Below are 24,505 nucleotides of genomic sequence, written 5' to 3' on the forward strand. Positions count from 1 at the left end.
CTCAACCTACCTCCCGAGGCGGCAAATGAATATCTTTACGGCGCGAAGGAATCTGCATGCTTTGGTATCCCGCTGGCTGCCGAAAGCTCAGATATAGCAAGGATTGACAGCGCTTTCAAGTTGCTCACTTCATTGGACCCTGGGATACAACAGCTCGCTTGGGAGGACCTTACGCGACTTGTAAGTGGACGACTGAAAAGGGTTCCTTCCTTCTCTGAGATTGCAGCTTTCCTTTCGGGATGTGACGAAGACTTTCCCAGGAGCACCTCCAACCCAATTTCATCAGTTTGGTCCGCGGCCAGAAGCGCAGCCCGTCGCCTAAAAGTCACGTGGACAATTTCTGACGACCACACTGTGGAGATCTCTCATGACGGTACCACCATAACAGCCGGCAAGCGACGCCTTGTATTCCGCACCCTGCGGAATGCCATCAAGAAATCCCGCGCAGAGAAACTCATCACTTATCCCAACCAGGGCAAGGCGATGGAATGCGCACCGGCTGCCAAAGCAAACTCTCATTTTTTCCGGAACGGGGCATTTACACGATTCGCCGACTGGCGATTTATACATCGTGCAAGGCTAAACCTCGTCCCCCTGAACGGTGTTCGTCGCAATGTGAATGGCTCCCGTGGCTGCAGAAGATGCAACTTTGAGCTCGAGACCCTCCCGCATGTCCTCTGCCACTGCATGAGATACAGCCGTCTCTACCAAGCGAGGCACAATGCAGTGGTAGAGAGGATTAAAAAGGCAGCCAGTGGAAGGTGGCAGCTCCTCTCCGAGAACCGGCCAGTCAGAGGACTCCCGCTACACCCGGACATCATCCTAACAAGAGACAACGCATGCCTCATCCTAGACATAACAGTTGCTTTTGACAACCGTCGGTCTTCATTTGATGCTGCTCGCCGAGAGAAGATGAACAAGTACCGTCCGCTAATCGAAGCACTGAAATCTACATACAACGATGTGCGCGTAGAAGCAATTGTAATCGGAGCACTAGGATCATGGGATCCAAACAACGATAAAGTTCTCAGCAGGATCTGCAGCAGGAAGTACGCATCACTTATGCGAAAGCTCATCGTAAGTGAAACAATAAGTAAATCAAGGGATATCAATGTGGAGCATCTCACGGACGTCAGACAGGAGAACTGGTAAATTTAACATGGACTCAATGAACTATCCGATTAAGTGTTCACAAAGTACAAACCCCCGAAATATGTAAGTAGAAAGAAAAACCTAGTATGTTGTACATAAGTGCTTGGTTCTGAAAATAGTTGTTGTACATATCTGCTTCGCTCTGTAAATAATTGTAAATAGAAAATTAATGTATAATAGAATTGTAAAATGATATTTCTGCCACGCAAATATCATTCTTCTGTAAAGTGGCCAAAAATATTGTTCAATAAAAAACATCTGTTCTTATCAGCTTAATATCTGATACGACGTCGACATGACGTCAAGATATTAAACTAATTTTTGCAGATAGGCTTGTGGTTAGGAATTTATTCCGCCCTCGCCACGGGTTGGCCTGCTATGGCACTACTTGCAGGATACGGCCCACAATATATCCAAAAAGCAGAAACTTCACTCACCCACTGCATCCTCAGGAAAACGTCCTTTTAAAATGGCCCCTTCAAATTTCAGAAAACCGAAGGTCTGACAACATCATACCTTTGTACGAGTGTGCGGCGACCTGCCTTTTTTTTAACTTGCTATTGCTCGGGCCCCTCGTTCTTTTCCTCGGAATGGGAACATTCTGGAGCCTCGGGTTTAACCCTCGTTCTTTTCAGTGTCAAGTTCTGGTTTCTGTAAATACGAAGTTTTATTCGTATTTACAGAAATCCCATAAAATCCACATTTTTTTTCCCGTACTGTTAACAACTTACTCATTCTGTCTGACTGATTGAAGGAAGATCGGCCTCGAAATATCACTCAAATTTCATTTGCAGTAACATTTTTGTCTCATTTCATGTAAGTTTGAGAGAATTCCTATTCACATTTGCCAGATCTTTCCCACTACAGCGCGCGTATACACATTGCTTCTTTCAACACACGAGCCTTTTTATTGTAAATAACTCTCAAAAGGGTGTAAAATGTTTGTAGGCACACTGCAGCAACAAAGATTTTTCTGTCTGTTTCCTAATGTTTTGTTTGTTTTGTTTGTCTCTGTATGATTTCTAAACGCCAGCTAATTGTAATGGTCTACAATTATTGTTAAGCATTGTTGTATTTATGTTTTTATTCATTCATTCATTTATTTTGTTGGCACATTAATATTAACAAACGGGAAAATGCCAATAGATGGCTGCACTATGCAGGAAGCAGTTTATTCTGAGTTTTGAGATGGCTTGCCCGCCACTAGTGTGGAAGTGTAGAATACAAAGTAATCATTAATTGTAAATTAAGAAGTACTGTTTTATTGTACATATTACAAATTAATTTGTAAAGTGTTTTTTGTAATTTTTCTGTTTGTTTAATTGTTTTAAGTTCCTAATATTTCACTCTGTGTTTTCAAGTGCAACGTTTGAACTGAAGAGAGAGAGAGAGTATCTCTGAGTTGGAAACCATGTGCTGGACTGTGCATGTCGAGTTTGTGTCAATCAAACTCTGGCATTATGTAATGCAGTTTTGGCTGATAAATTTTACTGTCTCAATATTTGTTTAATCACAAAAAATAATTTCTTCCCAAGCATGGGCATTCGATAACTCCAGGAATATTTATTTATTTATTTTTGGTTTTGCTATTTTTATTGCCTTTGTAATTACATTTGTTTTATATTCACCTGCAGTGAAGAATGAGATTTTTTGGAGGAGGAAGCTACGCCAGAGAAATGAACACTTTCATGAATATTTCATTGTCCTCTTTTCCCATCTGAAAAAAAATTGAGAAAATACGAGAATATTATGTTGCATGGTGCATAAGCTTATAAAAGCTGGAGGAAAACACCGGAATTCAGTTGTTTACTTACTGCTGTTATTGACTGTAGCGATTTCGCGTTGAGATCAGATTAACTTTTTCTACTTTGAATTTTGTTCCGGCCAACGTTTCCGTAAAACGTCCAATATAACTACTGTAAGTTATTGCGATATTGTAGAAATATCTGTGAGGATATTTCAGCATTGTGGTTCATTTGCTGTAGTAAGAATAAAATTTGCAATTGAATCTTGAATGAAATGAACTTTTAACGTCCTTGGCTTTTTAAAACTAGCCCCGCCCAAGGAGGAGGAGACTGACGCGTCCAGAATGGGAACATTAGAAAGGACCGCAAAATGATCCACTTGACTAGACAGAAATTGGTCATCCTTGTACACCTCTTTTTTTGTAACACAGGAGGAGGATGAAATAACGACATATCATAAAAACCCCCCAAGCAGCACTCGCTAACCTGAGTCTTCTGCACCCCCTTCTCCCCCTGCACGAATGCTCAGGACTTTTGAAATATGAAAAATTGAAAGTGAATTCATCACGCCAGAGAATTCTGCATCGCTTCTCGGCCTTTTGGCTAAGATCAAAGTGTAGTAAATCGGTCGAGTTGCCGATACTTTTTCATCTTTTTTGGTCACTTCTTACTGTTTTTACAGGTAGACTGGTGGCTAAAGATGTTTCCTGTTTCTAGGCCTCGCCCACCGCCGAGGCCCCGCCCACCGCCTGCAGTTCGGAGCCCTGGAAGACGCTCACCGCCTCCTGAAGCCAGTTTTGGAGTCCTGGATGCCGGAGCAGGTTCCCATACGGTGCATGGAGTCCCTGGAGACGTTCCTGTTGTAGCTGTTGACCATGGAGTGCCTGCCGTTCCCGCTGGAGGTCCTGTTGCCGGATCCATTGGAACCTGTTCCCGTGCTGTTCATGGAGTCCCTGGAGCAGCTGTTGACCATGGAGTGCCCGCCGTTCCCGCTGGAGCTATCCCTGGATCCAATGGAGTCGTGCCTCTTGCTCCGGGATCAGCCGCTGATGCTTCCCAAGCCATCCCTGGATCTATTGGAGCCTCTCCTGGTGCGCCTGATGCAGAAGCTGAGGCCCCGGATTGTCTGAGGCCATTCCTGCCTACCCTGGAGCTTCTGAAGACATCCCTGTGACGGTCGGAGCCTTCCCGGTTGCATCTGTCCCTGGATTGATCCAATCCGTTCCGGCTACTTCCCAAGTCGCCGCTGCAGACCATGGATCCTCCGATGGAAACTCTTGTGTCGTCGCTGGATCTGCCGGAGCTATTCCTGCCCTTGGAGCGAGTGCCTCTCCCGAAATTGCCACTGGAGGTTCCAGAGCTGTTCCTGCATCTTCTAGTGCCGCTGCTCATCCTGGAGTCGCCGCTGTGGTCCCTAGTGCCACGCCTTGCCTGCCCGGAGCCGGCTCTTCTGCCAGGAGTGTGCCCACCTACTACTACGGGAGTATCGCCACTAGTGAAGCAACGCCCACCGGGTCGTCCTCCTTGTCCAGACACGTGCCAGCTTTCGTTACACCCTCTGGACCGCCCCTTTCCAAAGGTGGACACTTACGCCAACTGTTGGATAGAATTCAAGCCAAGACTTCTGGCTGCACACGGCTCCTACCTGTGGTCACTTGTCAACCTAGTGAACGAAGGACACCAGAGGGTTCATCACTCGCCGAGTCTGCTCACACGTCCTCCTCTGCCAAGGACACGCCCACCACACCCCAGTCTACATTCGCATGCTACGTCTGCGGATTGGAGTGTACGAGCAGAAAGGGCCTCAGAAGGCATACAAGGACGCACGTGCAGGAGAAAGACAGTCAGCTCCACCCACCTCCTGACAGAAGGGTAGCTGCGAGCATTCCTGGGTCATTGATCTCGCCCGTATGTCATCATACACGGGCTCGGACGGCGGCTGGTCATGCCTGCTCATCGAACACACTCACGATCTCACCCCCACGCACTTACGCTGAAGCTCTTTCTTCGCCATCCATGAGAGTGAGTTCTGCTCATCCTGCTTCAACCGGTCCTCTCTGCGCAGTGATCACCTCCCCCGCGGGGACGGAGTCTCTGACGTCCAACGTACCTGCTAAATCCAAGGTGTTTCCTGCGGAGAACACAAGGAACTTGCTGCCACCTTCGGAGACGTCAATCCCGTCGACACCATACTCCACCCTCCCGGCCAGGAATTCTACTCCCACCGTCATACCTGGACCAAAGACTAATGCTTCCACACCTCAACTGGCGTCTGCCGTCACCTGCCCGGATTGTGGTCGCTCCTGCCTGAATAAGAAACAGCTGCGGTCCCATCGTCACCTCCGTCACAGACAGGCTCCGCCTCCCACCTCTCCTGGAGACGATGACTTTACCTCCTCAACTCCTGAGACACTGACTGACGCCGCTTCTTCACCGCCCGCTGCTCCTGCACCAGGCCCCGTCCACACGGACTGCACTGCCTCTGGCTCAACAGACGCTGCTCCTCAACCTGCTTTAACTGCCACTGTCCCGGTGACCACTTCGCCTAGTAAAGACCTACCTGGTGAATCCGATGTCGCACCTCAAGTACCCTGCCAGACACGCTTGGATACTACCTCCAGCGCTGGAGACACGACTGATGCGGACGTCCTCATCCTATGCCTCACTCCCTCAGAAAGGACTGATCTGCTCTCTACTGAATTGCCCGCACCAGACAGCAATGTAATACGCTCACATGCTGCTACGACTTCTACTGAGCAAATTGCACCTGGCCCACGTCCTAGCAGGCCATTGCAGAACCTGTCAGTGAGGGAGCCTTTGCCTATGCCCACTCATGTGGAGAATCATGAGTCCTGCCCAGAGACATCCTGCCGACGTGACTCTATTGTCCATCTACTCTTCCCGATGCAAGACACACTCCACTGCACCGAAAGGGACTGCCATAGGACATTCCATTCGAAACGCTGGACCCAACTCCGCCACTCGCTCTGCAGACACCTCTTGTACACACATGGCATAGATGTTGCTAGCACTCGGAACTGGTGTGCACACTGCCTATTGCCCATCGCCGTTAAGGTCTCGACCCATCAATGCTTTAGAGACCGGCCCGTAGTCGTCGAATCGGGCATTCAACATCGTTGGAGATGTACCCAGTGCGATTTCTCATGCCAAACACGGGGTGGATTCCTTAACCACCAAGCACGCCACCGACGTGAACGGCAGCGCTTACTCCAGCCACCTCTAGTGACGCCTCTCCTTCCCTCCACCTCGGCAAGACGACAGGCACGGACTGCACGATTCCGTACATCTCGCCAAGATGATGCTAGAACTGATGGACCTTCCACTGCCTACCAATCGACAAGTGCAACAGACCCTAATACCTTGCCCTATCAAGAGGATGCCGCACCTCCAGGAACAGACATGAGGACTACCCCACAGGTTGATGCGCCTTTGACTGACAATCTGGGAACCAACCCTTCCTTTGAAGAACACTCCCCGGAGCCGTCCTTCCCGGATTCGCCTTCATCTACCGGTCCTACAGTTACACCCGACTCACCGGTTCCAGAAGCCGTATCGGATGATGCCGAGAGATCTCCACTGGGTGGTGTAGAAATACAAGTCACGTCCCCCCTTGAACACTTCGTAGAACGACTGGAAGAGTTTTCCGACCCGATGACCACTGAGGAGTGGGATGCCTTTTCCACGTTACTTGACGAGATCTTGATGGCCGCCGCGAGTGCAGTTCGTCTTCCTCCCGCTAGCGAGGATGTAACTGGAAACAACAACAATTCCGCCAAGATACGTGATGACCCAAAGTTGCTCCAGAAACTCTACCGTCGTAACCGACGCAGAGCGGTCCGACTGATTTGCGGGGATGATTCACAGAGATGCCCAATTGGAAGACAGGATATACAAGATCACTTTGCTGCTGCCCTATGCAACAACCGAGTTGACACCTCAGTGTACACCTCACCATCCCCTCTCCCCAGAGAACTTGACCTCTCTCCATTTTCTCCTGCAGAGATCGCAAGGAACTCTATTCAGCTGAAAACTCGGCACCCGGACACGATCGACTCTCATACAACCATTGGAAGGCCGTTGATCCGGACTGTACAGTACTCGCAGCCATCTTCAACATCTGCTTGAAAGCTAGGAAAGTCCCTGCAGCTTGGAAAGACTCTCGTACTATCCTGTTACCCAAAGGGGGTGACCCGCATAACATCAAAAACTGGCGTCCTATCTCGCTGAGTGTTACGATTGCCAAGCTGTTCTGTGGTTGCCTGGCACAACGGTTCACTTCTTGGCTCATCGACAACTGCATCCTCTCCCCGTCACAGAAGGGATTTCTACCCTTCGACGGGGTGTTTGAAAATAACTTCGTTGTTCAGCAGAGAATCCAGCTAGCACGGACCAGCCAATCTGACATCTGCCTGGCGTCATTGGACCTATCCAATGCCTTCGGATCCGTGCCCCACGATGCAATTTTTGCTGCGCTTCGAGCCTCTGGAGTTGGGAATCATTTCACCGAGCTGATACAGGAGCTGTACACGGATGCGTCCACACGCGTCTTCACAGAGGAAGGCCCCACGGATCCAATTCCAATTGACATCGGAGTACGTCAGGGTTGCCCCCTAAGTGGGCTGTTGTTCAACTTGACCATCAACCCGATACTTGTCGCAGTCCAAGGGCAAAGTCCTCTACACCGCATACTGGCGTATGCCGACGACCTACTGCTACTCGCGCCCTCCCCTGCGGAGCTGCAAACTCAACTCAATCTGACGCACAACCTGGTTGGAAAGCTTGGCCTCTACATCAACCGCAGAAAATGCTTCTCCCTACATATCCCCGGAGCTCGCCCAACGGGTGTCCGCCACTCTCAGTTCTCGATCGACGGCACTGCCATCAGGTGTCTTCGTGAGGGTGAAGGTGAGGAATTTTTGGGGAAAACAATTGGATTCAACCAACCACCGGACATCGAGGCACTCAATACTTACCTACAGAAATGCGAGATGATCCTGAATTCGCCACTTGCTCCCTGGCAGCGCATTGACGCGCTCAAATCCTTTGTGTTTCCATCAATGGATTTTGATATGAGGACGGCCCGGTTGAAGAAAACCGACTGGGCAAAGATTGACTCACATGTGCGCCCGCTACTAAAGAGGACTCTCAACCTACCTCCCGAGGCGGCAAATGAATATCTTTACGGCGCGAAGGAATCTGCATGCTTTGGTATCCCGCTGGCTGCCGAAAGCTCAGATATAGCAAGGATTGACAGCGCTTTCAAGTTGCTCACTTCATTGGACCCTGGGATACAACAGCTCGCTTGGGAGGACCTTACGCGACTTGTAAGTGGACGACTGAAAAGGGTTCCTTCCTTCTCTGAGATTGCAGCTTTCCTTTCGGGATGTGACGAAGACTTTCCCAGGAGCACCTCCAACCCAATTTCATCAGTTTGGTCCGCGGCCAGAAGCGCAGCCCGTCGCCTAAAAGTCACGTGGACAATTTCTGACGACCACACTGTGGAGATCTCTCATGACGGTACCACCATAACAGCCGGCAAGCGACGCCTTGTATTCCGCACCCTGCGGAATGCCATCAAGAAATCCCGCGCAGAGAAACTCATCACTTATCCCAACCAGGGCAAGGCGATGGAATGCGCAGCGGCTGCCAAAGCAAACTCTCATTTTTTCCGGAACGGGGCATTTACACGATTCGCCGACTGGCGATTTATACATCGTGCAAGGCTAAACCTCGTCCCCCTGAACGGTGTTCGTCGCAATGTGAATGGCTCCCGTGGCTGCAGAAGATGCAACTTTGAGCTCGAGACCCTCCCGCATGTCCTCTGCCACTGCATGAGATACAGCCGTCTCTACCAAGCGAGGCACAATGCAGTGGTAGAGAGGATTAAAAAGGCAGCCAGTGGAAGGTGGCAGCTCCTCTCCGAGAACCGGCCAGTCAGAGAACTCCCGCTACGCCCGGACATCATCCTAACAAGAGACAACGCATGCCTCATCCTAGACATAACAGTTGCTTTTGACAACCGTCGGTCTTCATTTGATGCTGCTCGCCGAGAGAAGATGAACAAGTACCGTCCGCTAATCGAAGCACTGAAATCTACATACAACGATGTGCGCGTAGAAGCAATTGTAATCGGAGCACTAGGATCATGGGATCCAAACAACGATAAAGTTCTCAGCAGGATCTGCAGCAGGAAGTACGCATCACTTATGCGAAAGCTCATCGTAAGTGAAACAATAAGTAAATCAAGGGATATCAATGTGGAGCATCTCACGGACGTCAGACAGGAGAACTGGTAAATTTAACATGGACTCAATGAACTATCCGATTAAGTGTTCACAAAGTACAAACCCCCGAAATATGTAAGTAGAAAGAAAAACCTAGTATGTTGTACATAAGTGCTTGGTTCTGAAAATAGTTGTTGTACATATCTGCTTCGCTCTGTAAATAATTGTAAATAGAAAATTTATGTATAATAGAATTGTAAAATGATATTTCTGCCACGGAAATATCATTCTTCTGTAAAGTGGCCAAAAATATTGTTCAATAAAAAACATCTGTTCTTATCAGCTTAATATCTGATACGACGTCGACATGACGTCAAGATATTAAACTAATTTTTGCAGATAGGCTTGTGGTTAGGAATTTATTCCGCCCTCGCCACGGGTTGGCCTGCTATGGCACTACTTGCAGGATACGGCCCACAATATATCCAAAAAGCAGAAACTTCACTCACCCACTGCATCCTCAGGAAAACGTCCTTTTAAAATGGCCCCTTCAAATTTCAGAAAACCGAAGGTCTGACAACATCATACTTTTGTACGAGTGTGCGGCGACCTGCCTTTTTTTAACTTGCTATTGCTCGGGCCCCTCGTTCTTTTCCTCGGAATGGGAACATTCTGGAGCCTCGGGTTTAACCCTCGTTCTTTTCAGTGTCAAGTTCTGGTTTCTGTAAATACGAAGTTTTATTCGTATTTACAGAAATCCCATAAAATCCACATTTTTTTTCCCGTACTGTTAACAACTTACTCATTCTGTCTGACTGATTGAAGGAAGATCGGCCTCGAAATATCACTCAAATTTCATTTGCAGTAACATTTTTGTCTCATTTCATGTAAGTTTGAGAGAATTCCTATTCACATTTGCCAGATCTTTCCCACTACAGCGCGCGTATACACATTGCTTCTTTCAACACACGAGCCTTTTTATTGTAAATAACTCTCAAAAGGGTGTAAAATGTTTGTAGGCACACTGCAGCAACAAAGATTTTTCTGTCTGTTTCCTAATGTTTTGTTTGTTTTGTTTGTCTCTGTATGATTTCTAAACGCCAGCTAATTGTAATGGTCTACAATTATTGTTAAGGATTGTTGTATTTATGTTTTTATTCATTCATTCATTTATTTTGTTGGCACATTAATATTAACAAACGGGAAAATGCCAATAGATGGCTGCACTATGCAGGAAGCAGTTTATTCTGAGTTTTGAGATGGCTTGCCCGCCACTAGTGTGGAAGTGTAGAATACAAAGTAATCATTAATTGTAAATTAAGAAGTACTGTTTTATTGTACATATTACAAATTAATTTGTAAAGTGTTTTTTGTAATTTTTCTGTTTGTTTAATTGTTTTAAGTTCCTAATATTTCACTCTGTGTTTTCAAGTGCAACGTTTGAACTGAAGAGAGAGAGAGAGTATCTCTGAGTTGGAAACCATGTGCTGGACTGTGCATGTCGAGTTTGTGTCAATCAAACTCTGGCATTATGTAATGCAGTTTTGGCTGATAAATTTTACTGTCTCAATATTTGTTTAATCACAAAAAATAATTTCTTCCCAAGCATGGGCATTCGATAACTCCAGGAATATTTATTTATTTATTTTTTGTTTTGCTATTTTTATTGCCTTTGTAATTACATTTGTTTTATATTCACCTGCAGTGAAGAATGAGATTTTTTGGAGGAGGAAGCTACGCCAGAGAAATGAACACTTTCATGAATATTTCATTGTCCTCTTTTCCCATCTGAAAAAAAATTGAGAAAATACGAGAATATTATGTTGCATGGTGCATAAGCTTATAAAAGCTGGAGGAAAACACCGGAATTCAGTTGTTTACTTACTGCTGTTATTGACTGTAGCGATTTCGCGTTGAGATCAGATTAACTTTTTCTACTTTGAATTTTGTTCCGGCCAACGTTTCCGTAAAACGTCCAATATAACTACTGTAAGTTACTGCGATATTGTAGAAATATCTGTGAGGATATTTCAGCATTGTGGTTCATTTGCTGTAGTAAGAATAAAATTTGCAATTGAATCTTGAATGAAATGAACTTTTAACGTCCTTGGCTTTTTAAAACTAGCCCCGCCGAAGGAGGAGGAGACTGACGCGTCCAGAATGGGAACATTAGAAAGGACCGCAAAATGATCCACTTGACTAGACAGAAATTGGTCATCCTTGTACACCTCTTTTTTTGTAACACAGGAGGAGGATGAAATAACGACATATCATAAAAACCCCCCAAGCAGCACTCGCTAACCTGAGTCTTCTGCACCCCCTTCTCCCCCTGCACGAATGCTCAGGACTTTTGAAATATGAAAAATTGAAAGTGAATTCATCACGCCAGAGAATTCTGCATCGCTTCTCGGCCTTTTGGCTAAGATCAAAGTGTAGTAAATCGGTCGAGTTGCCGATACTTTTTCATCTTTTTTGGTCACTTCTTACTGTTTTTACAGGTAGACTGGTGGCTAAAGATGTTTCCTGTTTCTAGGCCTCGCCCACCGCCGAGGCCCCGCCCACCGCCTGCAGTTCGGAGCCCTGGAAGACGCTCACCGCCTCCTGAAGCCAGTTTTGGAGTCCTGGATGCCGGAGCAGGTTCCCATACGGTGCATGGAGTCCCTGGAGACGTTCCTGTTGTAGCTGTTGACCGTGGAGTGCCTGCCGTTCCCGCTGGAGGTCCTGTTGCCGGATCCATTGGAACCTGTTCCCGTGCTGTTCATGGAGTCCCTGGAGCAGCTGTTGACCATGGAGTGCCCGCCGTTCCCGCTGGAGCTATCCCTGGATCCAATGGAGTCGTCCCTCTTGCTCCGGGATCAGCCGCTGATGCTTCCCAAGCCATCCCTGGATCTATTGGAGCCTCTCCGGGTGCGCCTGATGCAGAAGCTGAGGCCCCCGGATTGTCTGAGGCCATTCCTGCCTACCCTGGAGCTTCTGAAGACATCCCTGTGACGGCCGGAGCCTTCCCGGTTGCATCTGTCCCTGGATTGATCCAATCCGTTCCGGCTACTTCCCAAGTCGCCGCTGCAGACCATCGATCCTCCGATGGAAACTCTTGTGTCGTCGCTGGATCTGCCGGAGCTATTCCTGCCCTTGGAGCGAGTGCCTCTCCCGAAATTGCCACTGGAGGTTCCAGAGCTGTTCCTGCATCTTCTAGTGCCACTGCTCATCCTGGAGTCGCCGCTGTGGTCCCTAGTGCCACGCCTTGCCTGTCCGGAGCCGGCTCGTCTGCCAGGAGTGTGCCCACCTACTACTACGGGAGTATCGCCACTAGTGAAGCCACGCCCACCGGGTCGTCCTCCTTGCCCAGACATGTGCCAGCTTTCGTTACACCCTCTGGACCGCCCCTTTCCAAAGGTGGACACTTACGCCAACTGTTGGATAGAATTCAAGCCAAGACTTCTGGCTGCACACCGCTCCTACCTGTGGTCACTTGTCAACCTAGTGAACGAAGGACACCAGAGGGTTCATCACTCGCCAAGTCTGCTCACACGTCCTTATCTGCCAAGGACACGCCCACCACACCCCAGTCTACATTCGCATGCTACGTCTGCGGATTGGAGTGTACGAGCAGAAGGGGCCTCAGAAGGCATACAAGGACGCACGTGCAGGAGAAAGACAGTCAGCTCCACCCACCTCCTGACAGAAGGGTAGCTGCGAGCATTCCTGGGTCATTGATCTCGCCCGTATGTCATCATACACGGGCTCGGACTACGGCTGGTCATGCCTGCTCATCGAACACACTCACGATCTCACCCCCACGCACTTACGCTGAAGCTCTTTCTTCGCCATCCATGAGAGTGAGTTCTGCTCATCCTGCTTCAACCGGTCCTCTCTGCGCAGTGATCACCTCCACCGCGGGGACGGAGTCTCTGACGTCCAACGTACCTGCTAAATCCAAGGTGTTTCCTGCGGAGAACACAAGGAACTTGCTGCCACCTTCGGAGACGTCAATCCCGTCGACACCATACTTCACCCTCCCGGCCAGGAATTCTACTCCCACCGTCATACCTGGACCAAAGACTAATGCTTCCACACCTCAACTGGCGTCTGCCGTCACCTGCCCGGATTGTGGTCGCTCCTGCCTGAATAAGAAACAGCTGCGGTCCCATCGTCACCTCCGTCACAGACAGGTTCCGCCTCCTACCTCTCCTGGAGACGATGACTTTACCTCCTCAACTCCTGAGACACTGACTGACGCCGCTTCTTCACCGCCCGCTGCTCCTGCACCAGGCCCCGTCCACACGGACTGCACTGCCTCTGGCTCAACAGACGCTGCTCCTCAACCTGCTTTAACTGCCACTGTCCCGGTGACCACTTCGCCTAGTAAAGACCTACCTGGTGAATCCGATGTCGCACCTCAAGTACCCTGCCAGACACGCTTGGATACTACCTCCAGCGCTGGAGACACGACTGATGCGGACGTCCTCATCCTATGCCTCACTCCCTCAGAAAGGACTGATCTGCTCTCTACTGAATTGCCCGCACCAGACAGCAATGTAATACGCTCACATGCTGCTACGACTTCTACTGAGCAAATTGCACCTGGCCCACGTCCTAGCAGGCCATTGCAGAACCTGTCAGTGAGGGAGCCTTTGCCTATGCCCACTCATGTGGAGAATCATGAGTCCTGCCCAGAGACATCCTGCCGACGTGACTCTATTGTCCATCTAGTCTTCCCGATGCAAGACACACTCCACTGCACCGAAAGGGACTGCCATAGGACATTCCATTCGAAACGCTGGACCCAACTCCGCCACTCGCTCTGCAGACACCTCTTGTACACACATGGCATAGATGTTGCTAGCACTCGGAACTGGTGTGCACACTGCCTATTGCCCATCGCCGTTAAGGTCTCGACCCATCAATGCTTTAGAGACCGGCCCGTAGTCGTCGAATCGGGCATTCAACATCGTTGGAGATGTACCCAGTGCGACTTCTCATGCCAAACACGGGGTGGATTCCTTAACCACCAAGCACGCCACCGACGTGAACGACAGCGCTTACTCCAGCCACCTCTAGTGACGCCTCTCCTTCCCTCCACCTCGGCAAGACGACAGGCACGGACTGCACGATTCCGTACATCTCGCCAAGATGATGCTAGAACTGATGGACCTTCCACTGCCTACCAATCGACAAGTGCAACAGACCCTAATACCTTGCCCTATCAAGAGGATGCCGCACCTCCAGGAACAGACATGAGGACTACCCCACAGGTTGATGCGCCTTTGACTGACAATCTGGGAACCAACCCTTCCTTTGAAGAACACTCCCCAGAGCCGTCCTTCCCGGATTCGCTTTCACCTACCGGTCCTACAGTTACACCCGACTCACCGGTTCCAGAAGCCGTATCGGATGATGCCGAGAGATCTCCACTGGGTGGTGTAGAAATACAAGTCACGTCCCCCCTTGAACACTTCGTAGAACGACTGGAAGAGTTTTCCGACCCGATGACCACTGAGGAGTGGGATGCCTTTTCCACGTTACTTGACGAGATCTTGATGGCCGCCGCGAGTGCAGTTCGTCTTCCTCCCGCTAGCGAGGATGTAACTGGAAACAACAACAATTCCGCCAAGATACGTGATGACCCAAAGTTGCTCCAGAAACTCTACCGTCGTAACCGACGCAGAGCGGTCCGACTGATTTGCGGGGATGATTCACAGAGATGCCCAATTGGAAGACAGGATATACAAGATCACTTTGCTGCTGCCCTATGCAACAACCGAGTTGACACCTCAGTGTACACCTCACCATCCCCTCTCCCCAGAGAACTTGACCTCTCTCCATTTTCTCCTGCAGAGATCGCAAGGAACTCTATTCAACTGAAAACTCGGCACCCGGAGACGATCGACTCTCATACAACCATTGGAAGGCCGTTGATCCGGACTGTACAGTACTCGCAGCCATCTTCAACATCTGCTTGAAAGCTAGGAAAGTCCCTGCAGCTTGGAAAGACTCTCGTACTATCCTGTTACCCAAAGGGGGTGACCCGCATAACATCAAAAACTGGCGTCCTATCTCGCTGAGTGTTACGATTGCCAAGCTGTTCTGTGGTTGCCTGGCACGACGGTTCACTTCTTGGCTCATCGACAACTGCATCCTCTCCCCGTCACAGAAGGGATTTCTACCCTTCGACGGGGTGTTTGAAAATAACTTCGTTGTTCAGCAGAGAATCCAGCTAGCACGGACCAGCCAATCTGACATCTGCCTGGCGTCATTGGACCTATCCAATGCCTTCGGATCCGTGCCCCACGATGCAATTTTTGCTGCGCTTCGAGCCTCTGGAGTTGGGAATCATTTCACCGAGCTGATACAGGAGCTGTACACGGATGCGTCCACACGCGTCTTCACAGAGGAAGGCCCCACGGATCCAATTCCAATTGACATCGGAGTACGTCAGGGTTGCCCCCTAAGTGGGCTGTTGTTCAACTTGACCATCAACCCGATACTTGTCGCAGTCCAAGGGCAAAGTCCTCTACACCGCATACTGGCGTATGCCGACGACCTACTGCTACTCGCGCCCTCCCCTGCGGAGCTGCAAACACAACTCAATCTGACGCACAACCTGGTTGGAAAGCTTGGCCTCTACATCAACCCCAGAAAATGCTTCTCCCTACATATCTCCGGAGCTCGCCCAACGGGTGTCCGCCACTCTCAGTTCTCGATCGACGGCACTGCCATCAGGTGTCTTCGTGAGGGTGAAGGTGAGGAATTTTTGGGGAAACCAATTGGATTCAACCAACCACCGGACATCGAGGCACTCAATACTTACCTACAGAAATGCGAGATGATCCTGAATTCGCCACTTGCTCCCTGGCAGCGCATTGACGCGCTCAAATCCTTTGTGTTTCCATCAATGGATTTTGATATGAGGACGGCCCGGTTGAAGAAAACCGACTGGGCAAAGATTGACTCACATGTGCGCCCGCTACTAAAGAGGACTCTAGACCTACCTCCCGAGGCGGCAAATGAATATCTTTACGGCGCGAAGGAATCTGCATGCTTTGGTATCCCGCTGGCTGCCGAAAGCTCAGATATAGCAAGGATTGACAGCGCTTTCAAGTTGCTCACTTCATTGGACCCTGGGATACAACAGCTCGCTTGGGAGGACCTTACGCGACTTGTAAGTGGACGACTGAAAAGGGTTCCTTCCTTCTCTGAGATTGCAGCTTTCCTTTCGGGATGTGACGAAGACTTTCCCAGGAGCACCTCCAACCGAATTTCATCAGTTTGGTCCGCGGCCAGAAGCGCAGCCCGTCGCCTAAAAGTCACGTGGACAATTTCTGACGACCACACTGTGGAGATCTCTCATGACGGTACCACCATAACAGCCGGCAAGCGACGCCTTGTATTCCGCACCCTGCGGAATGCCATCAAGAAATCCCGCGCAGAGAAACTCATCACTTATCCCAACCAGGGCAAGGCGATGGAATGCGCAGCGGCTGCCAAAGCAAGCTCTCATTTTTTCCGGAACGGGGCATTTACACGATTCGCCGACTGGCGATTTATACATCGTGCAAGGCTAAACCTCGTCCCCCTGAACGGTGTTCGTCGGAATGTGAATGGCTCCCGTGGCTGCAGAAGGTGCAACTTTGAGCTCGAGACCCTCCCGCATGTCCTCTGCCACTGCGTGAAATACAGCCGTCTCTACCAAGCGAGGCACAATGCAGTGGTAGAGAGGATTAAAAAGGCAGCCAGTGGAAGGTGGCAGCTCCTCTCCGAGAACCGGCCAGTCAGAGGACTCCCGCTACGCCCGGACATCATCCTAACAAGAGACAACGCATGCCTCATCCTAGACATAACAGTTGCTTTTGACAACCGTCGGTCTTCATTTGATGCTGCTCGCCGAGAGAAGATGAACAAGTACCGTCCGCTAATCGAAGCACTGAAATCTACATACAACGATGTGCGCGTAGAAGCAATTGTAATCGGAGCACTAGGATCATGGGATCCAAACAACGATAAAGTTCTCAGCAGGATCTGCAGCAGGAAGTACGCATCACTTATGCGAAAGCTCATCGTAAGTGAAACAATAAGTAAATCAAGGGATATCTATGTGGAGCATCTCACGGACGTCAGACAGGAGAACTGGTAAATTTAACATGGACTCACTGAACTATCCGATTAAGTGTTCACAAAGTACAAACCCCCGAAATATGTAAGTAGAAAGAAAAACCTAGTATGTTGTACATAAGTGCTTGGTTCTGAAAATAGTTGTTGTACATATCTGCTTCGCTCTCTAAATAATTGTAAATAGAAAATTAATGTATAATAGAATTGTAAAATGATATTTCTGCCACGCAAATATCATTCTTTTGTAAAGTGGCCAAAAATATTGTTCAATAAAAAACATCTGTTCTTATCAGCTTAATCTGATGTCTTATTTTGTTCTTTTTTCAGATTTCCAGACACCATGCTGATGGAATAGTTTACTCGTCTGGTGGACGGAGCTGAAAGCGGAGTCGAGGTGGATCCTACGTAAGTTTTGCTTTCTTTCTCTCTGTCTCTCCCCTCCCATTGACGCTTGATGGTTCGAATACGTTCTTTACTTGCGTTCAATGGGGCCCTTTCACCTGTGAGCGTGCAGGTTGCCTGTGAGCGAGCAGGTTCTTTCCCGTCTACACTGTTTATACTGCTTGCAGTATATTTCGGTGCTGGGCGGGGCCTAACTTTTTCTTCTCCCTTCTTACTGCTTCGGCTGTTTTTCAGTCGTCCCTAGTGAGAAATGGTTTCTTTTCTATGTCTTCTCGCTTTTTATTTCAGAAATACTCCGTTTACGGTGTCTTTTCTGTTTTGATAAGCCCTGAAACTTCCTTTCCGCTGCCTCACTCAGCCGGGTGGGCGTGGCTTCGACTTTACTCTCTCCCTACTTTTCCTTCCTTCTTCTTTTGCTCTTTCCCTCGTTTTCCTCCTTCTTCTTTTGCTCTTCCCTCCTTTTCTTTTCCTCGTTCTTATCTTCCTTTCTTGGGTCCACCAAAAGCCGAAATTGAAGCTCCCCCCGCTGCCTCACTTTGATCTTGCCAATTGGATAATTTGCTAGTTATTTGTGTTACTGTTTCTTTAGTTTTTTCAGCTATGTCTGATCCTGCGTCAGCGCATCAGATCATTTTGCCAGAGAGGCCGCCTCGCCTTCCTTCTCCGACTACTCCTGGTCTCCCTCCGATGCCATCTGTCCTTGGTGGACTGCCACAGAGTGCTGGATGCCCCGATGGATCGCTGGACACGACGCCACGCAGACCTCTGAGCCATTTGCCCGCTTCTGGTCACTCCTCCGTGATGACAACGCGGTCTGGTAGTCTTCACCCTGCTCCTGCTCCACGTCGCCACATCTCTGCCGCTGCTGTTCCCTCTGGTCCTCCTCTGCTGAGAAGTGGTTCCCTGTGCCAGATGCTCTCCATCATCTCTGCCAGGACGTCTGCCTCCTCTCGCATCTGCAATGATGTCTTCGCTTCCCGCTCCCGGACTTCGCCTCCTTCGGAAACGCTCACTGCACCGCTCGTGCCTCTTACTTCGGCTCCATCCTTACCTTCTCCTGGCTCCATCCCTGCTACCAGTGCCCCTTCTTCAGATTCCCCAGTGTGTCACCACACAAGATCACGTGCTGCTGCTGGACACTCCTGCTCGCACACTTCTCCGACCAAGTCTCCTGTTGCTGCTGACACGCTGGTTGCTCGATCTGCCACATCTACTTCTCCTTCGGGTAGTCCTACAGTTCGTTCGCCGTCCTCTGCGATCTCTGCAGATGAAACTCCTAGTGCTTCCTCCTCTCCTGTTCCTGCTCCTGCAACTTCTGGCGACAGAGCGTCTCTCCTGCTTTCCGACGAATCTGCTTCTAGGCGGGGGTCTCCTTCACGCCCGGATTCTGGTATTTCTCCTCCTGCTGCTGTGCCCGCGTCTCCTGGTGTCTCCACTTGCTCTTCTCCGGTTGACTGTCCAACGTGTGGTAAGTCGTTCCTCAACAAGAGACAGCTACGCTTTCACCGCTTCCGCCGTCATCGCCTTGCTCCTCCTCCCGCCTCTCCTGGTGCTGCTGACTTCTCTTCCACTGGCCATCCGCAGCTCCCGTCTACTTCTCTTCAAGCCTCACCGCCTCCTTCCAATGCTCCATCTTCAGGCGCTCCTATTCCTTCTACTACGTGCCGCGAGGGTACCACGCTCCATCTCGTCTTTCCTGTAAGCGATGTCTTCACGTGCACAGAGCCCAATTGCAGCCTCCTGTTCCGCTCCAACTCCTGGTCCTGCATGAAGAGATCCCTCACCAGACACCTTCTCCAGGAACATCTGACCCCCATTTCTTCATGAAATGGTGGAGCCTTTGCAACTCCCGGCTTGCCAACAAGGTTTCTGTCCATGCCTGTTTCCGCACCTCGCCTCCCGTCATCTCCACTGGTGGCTCTTTCCGCTGGAAGTGTACAGTTTGTCCGTTCTCGTGTCCTTCCCGGAAAGGGTTATTCAACCACTCCGAATTCCACCGGCGTGCTGAGAGGAACTCTTCTATTGACCACAACATTCATCTTCCTGCTCCTGTGCCTCAGCGACAGCGCCGTAGACAGCCGCACCCTCCACCTGGTGCCTCTTCTTCACCCGCTGACGTGTCCTCCAGATCTCCGGCTACGTCCGCTCCAGCTCCTCCTGTGACTTCTTTGGACGCTCCTTCTTCACCTGCTCCAGTCCCATCTCCTTGCTCTTCCGATTCGTCTCCCGCTGTATCGGCCTCTCACTCGCTGCCACCTTCTCCTCCCGACGTCTCCAGGGCTACTCCTGATGCTCCTCGTTCAGGGCTTCTTCATCCCTCTTCGGCCGCGCATCCTGCTCCTGTGTCGACTTCTGCCTCACCTGCTGCCTCCTCCTCCCGTGCTGTTGTTCCCCCTGATTGCCTCGTCTCTGCATCTCCTCCCTCCTCTTCGTCACCTGCTGATGACACACAATCTTCTGCCGTCTTCCCCACTTCCGAGTTTCCTGATGTCGACCTTCATGAGGTTGTCCCCGTTGTGGCCGCTGATGACCCTGCTCGTATTCCTCCTGCAGACGTAATTCCGGTCACTGAGCCTCCTCTCCTGAACTTCTGGGATTCCCTGCATAGCTTTTCTTCTGGGACTACTGACGATGATGCTTGGGACTCCTTTGAGGCCTGCCTTCTGAACGTCACGGAGTCTGCCTCAGAAATTGTCAAGCTCCCTCCTCCTTCTCCTCCTGTGCCTGGTTCTCCGCGCCCGGTCAACACCTCTAATCCTCGGGTCATTCAACGTTTATACCGGAGAAATCGTCGCAGAGCCATCCGTCTCCTTTCCTCTGACAGCTCTCCTCCTTGCTCCATTCCTGCAGAAGAGATCGCCCTCGAATTCTCCTCAAGGTACTCCGCCAGAGACTCTGACTCATCTATCTTCACTACCTGTATCCCGGAACGTCCTCCTCTCGATTTGTCTTTTTTCTCTCCTGCCGAGGTTCTTGCCAAGCTTCGCTCCTGTGAGAACTCTGCGCCCGGCCCTGACCGCCTCTCGTATGCCCACTGGCGAGAGGCTGATCCAGACTGCAAGATCTTGAGTGAGATATTCAACATCTGTCTTCGCTTCCGGCGTGTTCCGTCCTCATGGAAATCTTCCCGTTCGTTCCTCATCTTCAAGAAAGGGGACCCGTCGGTGATTGAAAACTGGAGGCCAATTGCCCTCAGTTCTTCAATTGCTCGCCTTTTCTCTGGATGTCTAGCGAAACGTCTCACGCACTGGTTATGTGACAACGAGATTCTCCACCCCTCACAGAAAGGATTCATGCCGCACGATGGGGTTCTTGAGCACAACTTCATCGTCCAGCAGCGGTTCCAGCTTGCCCGTAGGACGAAGTCTGAGCTCTGTCTGGCCTCTCTCGACATTGCCAACGCCTTCGGCTCGGTCCCGCACTCTGCGATCTTCACTGCACTACTCACGTCTGGTGTCGGGGAGGACTTCGTCTCCTTAATCCAAGACCTCTACAGGAATTCCTCTACCTGCTTCCTCTCTTCCGACGGTGTTTCTGGCCCTGTTGACATCAATGCCGGTGTTCGTCAGGGGTGTCCCTTGAGCGGCCTCCTGTTTAACCTGGCCATTGATCCTGTTCTCCGCTCTGTTGGCTCTTCTCCTTCCTCGCCTCGTGTCCTCGCCTTCGCCGATGACGTCCTCCTGCTCGCTCCTTCTCTTTACGTTCTTCAGGATGACCTGGATCGCATTTCTGACGTCTTCTCTCGTCTTGGTCTTCAGCTTAATCCCGGTAAATGCCACACACTTCACCCTGATGCTTCTCGCCCTGCTAGAGTGCGTCCGACCGTCTTCTACCTGGATGGCATCCCTATCCACGCCCTTGGTGATGGTGATCACTTCCGTTTCCTCGGGAAACCCGTGGGCTTCCACCTTCCACCTCTCCGTGCGCAGCTACGTGATTTCTTGATCCTGGCTAAGAAGATTATGGACTCGAAGCTCGCTCCGTGGCAACGCCTGGATGCAATGAAGACTTTCTTATTTTCCCTCTCTCCTCTTCTTCATGAGGACTTCGCAGCACGCTAAGGGAGACTGGAAGAAGATTGACGATTTTCTGCGTCCTGCCCTCAAGAAGACCCTGAATCTTCCTCCCGAGGCATCTAACAATTATCTTTATGGCCTTTCCGGCAAAGGTGCCCTTGGCATTCCACTCGCTGCGGAGGATTCAGACATCGCTGCCGTCGACTCTGCCTTCAAGCTGCTCTGCGCTAGAGATCCCTTTGTTCGTGCTTCCGCCTGGGATGATCTGACCTCCTTCGTCCGTGCACGCATCGGATTCGCTCCTTCTTCTGAGTTAGTGGCACAGTTCCTGTCTGCTTCGGACGAGGCTCCCTTTGCCGCCTCTTGCAATTCCATCTCCTCTACGTGGTCTGCCGCAAGGTCCGCATCTCGGCGCCTCAAGATTGTTTGGACTATCGATGCTGGTGGGTCTCCCTCCATTTCCTGTGGTCCTAACACCATCTTCCCGAGCCAGAAGCACACCATCTTCCGGGCTTTCCGGACCCTAAGACGGGTTACCCGTATTAGTGACCTGTCCCTCCTCCCGAACCAGGGTAAGGCCATGGAATGTGTTGCCGTCTCGCGCTCGAGCTCGCACTTCTTCAGAGAGGGGTCCTTCACGCGCTTCGCGGACTGGAGATTTGTTCACCGTGCCAGGCTGAACCTGGTACCTCTCAATTGCTGCAAGCCCTGGGACCGTTCACGCCGTGGATGACGCCGTTGCAATTTCAGTGAAGAAACGCTCCCACATGTCCTTAACCACTGTATGCGTTATTCTTCCATTTTCCAGCGGCGTCACAATGCTGTGGTTGAACGGCTGAAGAAGGCCGCGAGTGGGCGCTGGGATGTGCTCTTCTGCAACCAAGTCTTCCCTGGTACTTCTCTCCGCCCCGATCTGGTTCTTCGCAAAGGCTCCTCCGCTCTGGTAATCGACGTCACCATCCCGTTCGAGAATAGGCTTGCTGCTTTTTCTTCCGCCAGAGAGGAGAAGATTTCCAAGTACCGTCCGGTTGCTGAGCTGCTCAGGAAAGACTACACCGATGTTCAGATTCATCCCATCATCATTGGTTCTCTCCGCTCTTGGGACGACAAGAACGATAGAGTGCTACGCAGGCTGTGCAGCAACAAATACGGAAACCTTTTGAAGAAACTCGCAGTTAGCGAAACTATTAAATTTTCTAGGGACGTGTATGTTGAGCACCTCACTGGGGTAAAACAGTCCTAATTAGGCACTGTTGGACTCAGTGACAGCTTGTCAGGATGCGGTCATGGGACAACTCTTGTATAAAGGACTTTCACAGTTATGCAAATTTTGTAAATATTGTAAATATGTACATATCTCTCACAACAAATAAATATGAAACCTAAAATCGCACTGTGTGCGTTGTTGGTATAGCATGCCATGGTCTTACCAACACTATGTAAAATGGCAAGAAACATTTGTTAATAAAAATTTTCTGTTCTTATCAGCTTAATATCTGATACGACGTCGACATGACGTCAAGATATTAAACTAATCTTTGCAGATAGGCTTGTGGTTAGGAATTTATTCCGCCCTCGCCACGGGTTGGCCTGCTATGGCACTACTTGCAGGATACGGCCCACAATATATCCAAAAAGCAGAAACTTCACTCACCCACTGCATCCTCAGGAAAACGTCCTTTTAAAATGGCCCCTTCAAATTTCAGAAAACCGAAGGTCTGACAACATCATACCTTTGTACGAGTGTGCGGCGACCTGCCTTTTTTTTAACTTGCTATTGCTCGAGCCCCTCGTTCTTTTCCTCGGAATGGGAACATTCTGGAGCCTCGGGTTTAACCCTCGTTCTTTTCAGTGTCAAGTTCTGGTTTCTGTAAATACGAAGTTTTATTCGTATTTACAGAAATCCCATAAAATCCACATTTTTTTCCCCGTACTGTTAACAACTTACTCATTCTGTCTGACTGATTGAAGGAAGATCGGCCTCGAAATATCACTCAAATTTCATTTGCAGTAACATTTTTGTCTAATTTCATGTAAGTTTGAGAGAATTCCTATTCACATTTGCCAGATCTTTCCCACTACAGCGCGCGTATACACATTGCTTCTTTCAACACACGAGCCTTTTTATTGTAAATAACTCTCAAAAGGGTGTAAAATGTTTGTAGGCACACTGCAGCAACAAAGTTTTTTCTGTCTGTTTCCTAATGTTTTGTTTGTTTTGTTTGTCTCTGTATGATTTCTAAACGCCAGCTAATTGTAATGGTCTACAATTATTGTTAAGGATTGTTGTATTTATGTTTTTATTCATTCATTCATTTATTTTGTTGGCACATTAATATTAACAAACGGGAAAATGCCAATAGATGGCTGCACTATGCAGGAAGCAGTTTATTCTGAGTTTTGAGATGGCTTGCCCGCCACTAGTGTGGAAGTGTAGAATACAAAGTAATCATTAATTGTAAATTAAAAAGTACTGTTTTATTGTACATATTACAAATTAATTTGTAAAGTGTTTTTTGTAATTTTTCTGTTTGTTTAATTGTTTTAAGTTCCTAATATTTCACTCTGTGTTTTCAAGTGCAACGTTTGAACTGAAGAGAGAGAGAGAGTATCTCTGAGTTGGAAACCATGTGCTGGACTGTGCATGTCGAGTTTGTGTCAATCAAACTCTGGCATTATGTAATGCAGTTTTGGCTGATAAATTTTACTGTCTCAATATTTGTTTAATCACAAAAAATAATTTCTTCCCAAGCATGGGCATTCGATAACTCCAGGAATATTTATTTATTTATTTTTGGTTTTGCTATTTTTATTGCCTTTGTAATTACATTTG

General features: G+C 49.4%; 1 protein-coding gene and 5 pseudogenes across 1 annotated transcript; all 6 read left to right on the forward strand.

The window, feature by feature from the left end:
- Positions 1–1,389: 1,389 nt before the first annotated feature.
- LOC146994591 (U2 spliceosomal RNA) lies at positions 1,390–1,563 on the forward strand (annotated as a pseudogene).
- A 1,917-nt stretch (positions 1,564–3,480) lies between these two features.
- LOC146994592 (U2 spliceosomal RNA) lies at positions 3,481–3,630 on the forward strand (annotated as a pseudogene).
- Positions 3,631–9,451: 5,821 nt separating this feature from the next.
- On the forward strand, positions 9,452–9,625 carry LOC146994593 (U2 spliceosomal RNA; annotated as a pseudogene).
- Positions 9,626–11,541: 1,916 nt separating this feature from the next.
- On the forward strand, positions 11,542–11,691 carry LOC118179695 (U2 spliceosomal RNA; annotated as a pseudogene).
- Positions 11,692–18,176: 6,485 nt separating this feature from the next.
- On the forward strand, positions 18,177–19,890 carry LOC146994594 (uncharacterized). The gene has a single exon (XM_085826504.1). The coding sequence runs from the start codon at positions 18,257–18,259 to the stop codon at positions 19,481–19,483; it is 1,227 nt and encodes a 408-aa protein (XP_085682630.1). The 5' UTR covers positions 18,177–18,256; the 3' UTR covers positions 19,484–19,890.
- A 3,234-nt stretch (positions 19,891–23,124) lies between these two features.
- LOC146994595 (U2 spliceosomal RNA) lies at positions 23,125–23,300 on the forward strand (annotated as a pseudogene).
- The last annotated feature ends 1,205 nt before the right edge of the window (positions 23,301–24,505 follow it).

This window comes from Stegodyphus dumicola, chromosome 11, assembly GCF_044657685.1.
Source record: "Stegodyphus dumicola isolate Sdum_Otavi_A_Nest chromosome 11, ASM4465768v1".
Lineage (NCBI taxonomy): Eukaryota > Metazoa > Arthropoda > Arachnida > Araneae > Eresidae > Stegodyphus > Stegodyphus dumicola.